At 34.6% G+C, this 8573-nt stretch overlaps 1 protein-coding gene across 1 annotated transcript in view; it reads right to left on the bottom strand.

Moving 5' to 3' along the window:
* Positions 1-4675: 4675 nt before the first annotated feature.
* Positions 4676-8573, bottom strand: part of retm (real-time) — a 73682-nt gene continuing 69784 nt past the window's right edge. The window contains exon 15 of the mRNA XM_034976444.2: positions 4676-8126. Within this exon, the coding sequence (XP_034832335.1) occupies positions 8039-8126 (88 nt within the window). The 3' untranslated portion in view covers positions 4676-8038. The remainder of the gene's footprint in view (positions 8127-8573) is intronic.

The following is an 8573-nucleotide window of genomic DNA, read 5'->3' as shown; positions in this document are numbered from 1 at the left end:
GTAACAAGCTACTTTACCAATAAAAAAGAAGCAATAAAATTAGATCTTAAAATTTTCCAATCTATCGCATTACAACATAGAATCGTTCATTATAAAACGCGAAATTTCCATGGCGTAAAATTGTGAGCGGTCTTATCGGAGCTATAAAAGATTTCAACTAGAGAAATAAACGATTGCCGGTCAATAAATCCGCTCGCTAGGAACGTAGGTACCCACGTGTAACACCTACTAATACCTAAGACCTAGGTATAGTAACGGAGATGGTGAACATTATCGGGAGGTGCTTGACGCTGAAAGTTTGATGTTTGTGTCTGAGTTTTGATAACATAGGCGGATATGCGACAAGGCTCTGTTGGCACTTGAGTGACATTAACCGGGGGGCGCTGTTGGAGAACAAAGGCTTAGAATATTCAAACAAGAACAAAGGGTAGGTACACTTGACGGCAACGTTAGTTCCGATTTTCGCCACGCGCCACGATAGCCTTGTCGCACTGTATCGTTTGATTGGTCTGTAATGCCTTAATTTTGTACTAGCAACTCGTACTTGCTTCGCATGGATAGCTAAGTTTCGAAACATTTTCAGTTGTTTTTTTATTTTAAAAAAAACATCGTGAGGAAACCTGCATGCCTGAGAGTTCTCCATAATGTTCTTAAAGGTGTGTGAAATCTACCAATCCGCACATGGCCAGCGTGGTAGACTATGGCCAAATACCTTCTTACTCAGAGAGGAGACCCGTGCTCTGTAGTGAGCCGGTAATGGGTTGATCATGATGATTATGAACTAAACTTTCAGGAGTTTTCAAGCACCTCTTTAATACTTGCCACCGGGTCTCGTTCTACAAGTTATGGTTACCTACCAATGCACGATGGAATAATCAAACGCCATAGAAGTGGAATGAGGTCCCTTATCGAAGCTTTGGGGTTTATGGGATCGGTTACTGCGGTGTAACTCGCCGTGTTATACAACGGTCGTAAAAATCTTATATTCCACTCTTATAAAATCTTGTTTTATTACAATACCTCAATTTAGAGCCTCAATAGCTCAACGATTAAGGCGCGGACTGAAATCCGAAAGGTCGGCAGTTCAAACCCCACCCGTTGCACTATTGTCGTACCTACTCCTAGCACAAGCTTTACAAGCGTAAAACTAAGCAGTTGGAGGGGAAACGGAAATATCTTTTTAAACGAAAAAAAAACTAACTTATGCTCGCGACTTCGTCCGTGTGGACTAAACAAATTTCAAACCCCTATTCCACTCCTTTAGGGGTTGAATTTTTCAAAAATTCTTTCTTGGCGGATGCCTACGTCATAATAGCTATTTGCGTGCTAAGTTTCAGCCCGATCCGTCAGTCAGTCCCCTTTTCCTTTTATACATATTTAAGACTAGGTACTTATTTTTAGTAGAGATTTTGGTATTAACCTATTTCAGCGTCGTCGTTCTTAATTCGACTGTATGTTTTTTTTTGTTTGTTTGTTACGTACCTACCTACTCCGTCAATTATGAACCGATATTGATGATTCTTTTTTGTTTTGTAGGAATTTTTTTTAAATATTTTCTGCAAGACACCCTTTAAAGTTCAATAAATTGTTAAAGTTTTGTACAACTTTGTTACCTTGATCTTGTAGATAAATAAAACAAAAAGATGAAACTAATGTATTTTATTTCATAGACAATAAAATCTAACATTTTGTTTAGTTCATAGGACTTTTATAATAAATAACATCTTTTTAATTCTTAACCTCGTTTCTAAGTTTTTAGAGATCTTATCTATTTATTTTAATATTTAATTCATTAATTAAATTGCTCATACCCTCACAACACTTTCAAAATGGGTTTTACAAATAAAATTTAAAAAAAGTGTTAAAAAGAAAGTCCGTAGTAACTAATCTTAATACACGTATAGTACGCGACAGGTCGAGATAGCAATCGGGGTATGGGGGCCGGGGAGGGGGGGGGGGGCACAACCGCACTTCATCCGCGCTATCCCGCACTGGGTAGGCGCGGGAGCTGTGCGGGTGTACGGGACGCTCCACCCCGATTGCCATCTCGACCTGTCGCGTACTATGCTTTGCAATATTTTCAAGAATTTCATCGTGGTATGACGATTAGGTAGGTTCATAACTAACAAATTTTATGAGATATTTTATTTGGCGATCAAAATATCTACTCTTAGGAAAATTAAATAAAACAAACGAAAAATAAATTAAAGACTTACAATTTAAAAAAAAATCATAAACCAATTAACGAATATTTTGCGATAAACTATGACTTACGACTAAAATACGTAAAATATTACGATTTTATTATTTTATTCATTGCATAAAATTATAGGGTTAACTAATAAAAATTCACACTTACAAAGTCTTATAAAGTCTATACTGTGACAGAAATGTGTATAAGCCACTTGTCCCACCGCCGCCGAGGAAGCGACTAGCTATCGACTAAGGATATTTTCTTGCTCAAGAATACATCAACTATAATGTATGAATCCGAAAAGAGATAAATTTATTACTAGTTGATTAGCTTGTCGCAGCGACAAGAGCTATCAAAGAAAAAAACTCGCCCAACGATGCTCTCTTGGCGGTCAAAACACACTCGTGCAGTTTGCACAGAAAGTAAATGCATGTCTCGACCGGCGTGAATCATAGCCCGTCGCACTCGCACACTCCGTACAACACTATTCAAACTACAAACTCGCTTCAAGTTTTTACCCGACGACTGCAAAGCCAAAAGGAAGGGTTATTATTTTGGCAGTCTATGTATGTATGTATGTAGGTTTGTATTTATGTGTGTTCCACTGTAGAAGCTAAACTACTGGGCCGATTTTGATGAATGAGATGTCAATTGATTCGTTGTTATGGTCCGGGTGACATAGCCTACATTTTATACGAACAAAATTGATCTGACGGATGTTACACCCAAAAAAGTAGGAGTTTCCAAAAAAAATTTTTGCTGTATGTATGTTTGTTATGTTGTATCGAATGTGATATCAAATAAAAGAAGAAAAAATAATGAGTTCATAAATATAAATATAGAATATAAAATTTATTATGCGACAGAAACCATATTTTAATATATTTCAGCGTTTATTTAGGATCATAGTCGGGTTTTAGTTTTGAACTTTATTAGCTCAACTCGTTTCTCGCTAATCATCAGCGGTGGGACAAGTGCCTAAAACCGGCAGTGTGACAATTTTCACTAGTAAGTCTAAAGTTCACTTAAAATAACCATATCCGAAATTATAACTAAAGTTTTGATTCAATAAAAATCTTAAGAAAATAATCGTGGTTTACATGATCTGAGCACGTCACGCCAGCGAGAATGCCGAATAAATTCAGTTAATTTGTGAGTTTCATTGGTTGTTAGCGGCGCCCCCTCGTGTTGAGTATCGGCCATTTTTAGAATTTAAAAAAATAAAGTGTTTATTTGGTAAGTACAAATCTCTAAACTAAATTGATAAGCAATGTTGCCAACTTAGTATTTCGGTGCTAGTTCTAGGTTCTAGTTCAATTTTGATATTTCAGTGCTTATTAAGAATTCCTAGACTTTTAAGAATTTCTTCCGCTTGAAAAAAGATGATAAACACTCATCATAAACAGATCAAGATTTAAGTATCATACTTTATATTATACATACTATATAATAGGGGCGTACGATAAATCATAGTAAAAAAGCCCCTATTTTATATGTAGTCTTCTATAAATTTAAAAAAAAAACACAATATAGGGGTGTACGATAAATCTTAAGTTAGCAGCACTGTGTGCCCACTGCCATGCCACTGTCATTGTCATGTTTACATGACAGGGATAGCTTATGAAATTTCAACGAAGAGTAATAGAGACATCCTTTAATTGTTCAGCGGGAAAAGTCGTTTTTCATTGTTCTCTTCCAAACTATTTTATTTTCAAAGACTTAAAGTGCATTTTAGAAGTTTAGAAAGCAGTTGGCAACACTTTTGATAAGTCTAAAAAAAGTGTTTTCATATATTCTGCAGAAAAGGATAGTTCACTTCAATTTTGTTGAGAGATTTTGTACAACCAAATCACCTACCACCATTGTCCTAAAATTTACAGATCTATGGTTTATTCGTAGTATTTACAGTATTTTAGCAAAAATATGCGAGATTTCCATCAATTCCACAGTAAGGGGCCAAGTTAACTGTTACCTATTCATTACTATTTATTTATTAACCCTCAAATATTGAGATACAATAATTTTCTATGAGCAACATGTAGTTAATTGTTTTATATTAATCTGATAGTTATTTATTAGTACTAGTAGTATTTTTCTATATAATATAACAAGTGACAATTAAAAATTTAGAAATTTTATTTTTTTATTACATAGTTTCATTTAAAAAAACCATTCCAATTAAACCTATTAAACACTTGCAAACAAATAGCGATAGTACATATAAATGTATTTACAAAAATCAATAAATCCATTACAATTAAATTTATGAAGTGTCTAGGTAGCCATAAACGGTCGTTTGATTTTAAAAACAATGGTAACTACTGATTCTTAGCACAACCAAATTTTAGAGTATTCGCATCCTCTTCTTACAAATGTAATTTGAAAAGGACAGACACAGTTTGACAGTTTTCAATTTTAATTTTTAGCTGTTAAATCTCGTGATTTTAGCCTATTGTTTAAATTTGTAGCGTGCACTAAAATTTAGTCTTTAAATGTGAAGTTCATGTTCTGTCCTTTTTTTGGCAATATTAAAAAGTAAAAGATGCAGATTCTCTAAATTTAGTTTAGAGAAAGACAACAGAATCGGCGCCATTATTCGGCTACCAGTGGGTTATTCAAGTTTGATAATTTATTCCTTAGTGTAGACTCAATTTTATTTGAAAGTGTCTAGTATGCTAGTAGTCATTACAAATATCCTGATTATTGGCTGCTTATAGAGCTCAGAATAAATACCTGTAGAAGTAGCCCCATTGTGACTCTCACTGTTAGAACGAGATACCTAAATGCATATAAGCTCTTATTAGAACGTGACAAAATTATTGTGATTCGTCTGTCATTTTTGTTTGTCAAGATGTATTTTGTACGCGAGATCTTGACAAGCAACGTGAAGTGAGGTTATGTTGACTCAAGTATTTTAAAGAAACAATTGATTTGTTTTGTTGTTTTTAGTTATTATGCAATGGTGGGTTGCAGTATACTAGGCTACAATAGCCGAAGCGAACGTAAAATACAAGAAATACATTTCACATGTAAGTACCTCTGCTTGAGTGAGAGGGACTGAGGGGGCCACGCTAATTGCATATCTGTAGGTATATATCTGTGGTCTACAATGTAGACACTTCCTTAAATATATTATATCCACAATTTTGCCATCGTCAAAAAAAATATGAGCTCCTATGGAGATTTCTTTTCATATTCATCAAACTTTGTACCTTATACCTTTGTTCGCCTTAACGTTTCTAGTAGAGCTACAGAGTAATTTTGTCCTAACACTATCACTCGCAATAATAAAGAGAATAAGGCCCTGTTTCCACCTAAGCGGACCGGGGAGTTGTGTTCAGCTGACTAATAAGATTTTTAAAAAATGACGTGATAATTTTTACATGTAATACTCGTACAGTACGCGGCAGAAAATAATGTACGTCGACCCTTAGGAGATAACGGATTTGTAGAGCATTGTCTCTGTCGTTGAGACCGACAAAACGTCATATAGGTGTGAGTGACAGAGACAACGCTCTACAAAGCCGAAATGTCATTCTAAAGGCCGACGTTCATTATTCTCTAGTGCAACTAGTTAGCTACAAGTACAAATTTTATTATGATTTATAATATTTTATATTTAAACCATAGTAATAATCGTTGCGAGCGACTCAATATTAGATACACTACATTTACACTATACGTATATCTAAGTGAACGTCTACTTATTCAAAAATATACTCTATTTACTAGACGTTAGGACAACAATTCGAACGGCTCAGCGCTGAGCTGTGTCATTGATATAATTTATTAACACGATAACATTGTTTAAATTCCACGTTGGACTCTATTTACATACGTCACTACACAGCTTAACTATCATACAGTTTCTGAAATGTATGATCGCTAAGTTTTGGTCATATAACATAATATTTCATTGTAAGAGTCCCGCAAATTGCTATTGCGCTGGAACCACGTCTCATTAACATAGAAATGACGTCATTTTGACATCAGCCGAAATAAAAATATATATGGCTATAATTGATGGTTGTAATAGTACTGGAATAATTGTTTGTGACCTGTTTTTAATGATTGTTAATGTTGTTACAATTTATCGTTGGCATGTCTAATAAAATAAAATAAAATAAAAATAAAAATAAAAATATACCATCAGCTCGAAACTTCAGTCTAGTGCTGACGTCACTAAAATGGCGGACACGCGCACTAGCAATTTGCGGGGCGTATATAAAAAAAAATGTATAGTAATAGTGAAGCTTGTATTTATGTACATAGTTTGAGTCTTTTATCTAGTTAGAGACTTGTTTGAGATAATCTAAAGGTTCTATGTTTACTCATAGTTGTCAACATCTAAACTACCTACATTTCACTACGATAATAAAGAATTTCCAAGTCAGATTTAATTACTAATTTTTTACTAAATTATTAGCATATTTACCCAAAATTTGATAATAGGGGTAATATGGTATTACTTCTAAATAAATAAACATTACCTAATTCCATATAGGTATTAATTTATAAAACAATAAATATTTCGTTAGATTGGGGACATTACCAGTTTGCCCCACAGTACGGGGACAAATTACAAATGAATATGCCAGACGCTATTAAATTGTTACATTATGAGTAAAGGAAGTTTAAAAATATAATTGATCTAATATTCGAAAAATAAGCATAATAATTAAAAATACATAAGGTATTTTAAGATTACGCCAAAATTGGATCTATCAATTAATTATTATTTTTATACGATTCCCAGATTAGTCTAAAAATCACAAATAAAAGTATGATAATGACATTGATTAGAGCAATTGTCACGCATATTGACAATTTATTCATCTAACTCTAATAGTGTGATACACAGTATAGTAATTAAATTACATTTCATTATTCATTTATAACTATTTTTAGTTAGTTTGACGCATATCAACTTATAAAATAGTGAATCTATCATTCATAAGTTACTAAAATCGCCATCTAAACATTATCGTGGGCAAGCTATATCTAATATTTGATATTAGATATGGCTTGAGTCTGCAATCGTCTCATTCAATGACTCATACTCATTACAATAAAACCAATAAGTTTTATCAACATTACAAAACCACAAAGGTTTAAGATACAATTATTCTGTTACTATCAATTTTCCTCAAAGTCTAAGAGTGAAAATGAAACGATAATTACATAAGTGTACTCGAATTTTATACTTTACTAAGTAATGCCATAGTCATTTTAGGATATTACCAATATAACATACCATAGTATTACCGCAATACCAGTATGTCAATCATCATCATCATCAGTCATTTATAATGAAGTTACGGTACCACTAATTATTTTAGTACCATAGTAATACGCGTAAAATACGCAAATTTAGAAGTCAATATTAAAGATTATGGCCTTTGCCTTATTATTATAAGAAGGACATTTCAGAACTACCAAAGTTCCTCTATTATCACTTGGTTCCTCCAGTATTACCACTTTACCCCAGCAATAGATATCGTTATGTGATGACGTTACAGTACCACTAGAACTCTTTTATAACCATAGTATTACATAGTATTAGTAAAATACGTCATTATCAAAGATTATGGCCTGTGCCTAATTTTTATGCATTTACTATAGGACATGTCGAGACTAACACAGTTCCTCTTTCACCACTTGATTACCACAGTATTACTGTTTGCCCCAATGTCCCAGCATCACCGTATGTCCCCGGTGTTACCGTTTAGCCCCGGTATTACCGGCTGTCCCCCGGTCTTATAACAGAGGCGGCGAGAGCGTGGGGGACCGCTGTGGTGGGGACATTTGTGGCGGGGACAGCGGCACGGGGGCGGCGCGCGCGCATCACCTGGAGGGGCAGGAACTGCTGAGGGACTTGCCGCTGAGACACGAGAATCCGCTGATTGCTGATTGCAGGCTGGACATAGACCCCCTGCAAAGAGGTTAAAATAATAAAACCTGGTATGCATTTAGTTTTTGTTAAAGCTTATCTTAATTTTTTTCCAAGCTTTAAAGTTGCCTTCTTACGCGCTTGTCCATACAAACGTTTTACGCCTATAATTCTATTATTTTGTTGTTCTAGATGTAAAAATAAAAATGGTACCGATTTTGTTTTCCATTATCTATACCCTAAAACTATTGAAAATAAATTGTGATTTATGTTACAGTTCTTGCAATTCACGAAGGCGAGTGGCTCATGCTTGTGTTTAAGTCGTATCGGTATAAGCAACGTACACTGAATGTGTGCGTTTGCGAACGCTTGCTCGCGACTGATTGGTCCGACATGCACGCACACTTACGCAATTCCCGTGTATCCGACGTAACCACGAGTAAAGTCCACTCGCCTTCGTGAATTGCAAGAACTGTAGCTTAACATATT

Source organism: Maniola hyperantus, chromosome 15 (assembly GCF_902806685.2).
Source record: "Maniola hyperantus chromosome 15, iAphHyp1.2, whole genome shotgun sequence".
Lineage (NCBI taxonomy): Eukaryota > Metazoa > Arthropoda > Insecta > Lepidoptera > Nymphalidae > Maniola > Maniola hyperantus.
The sequence above is the reverse complement of the archived record's forward strand: the minus strand, read 5'-3'. Positions and strand labels throughout refer to the sequence as shown.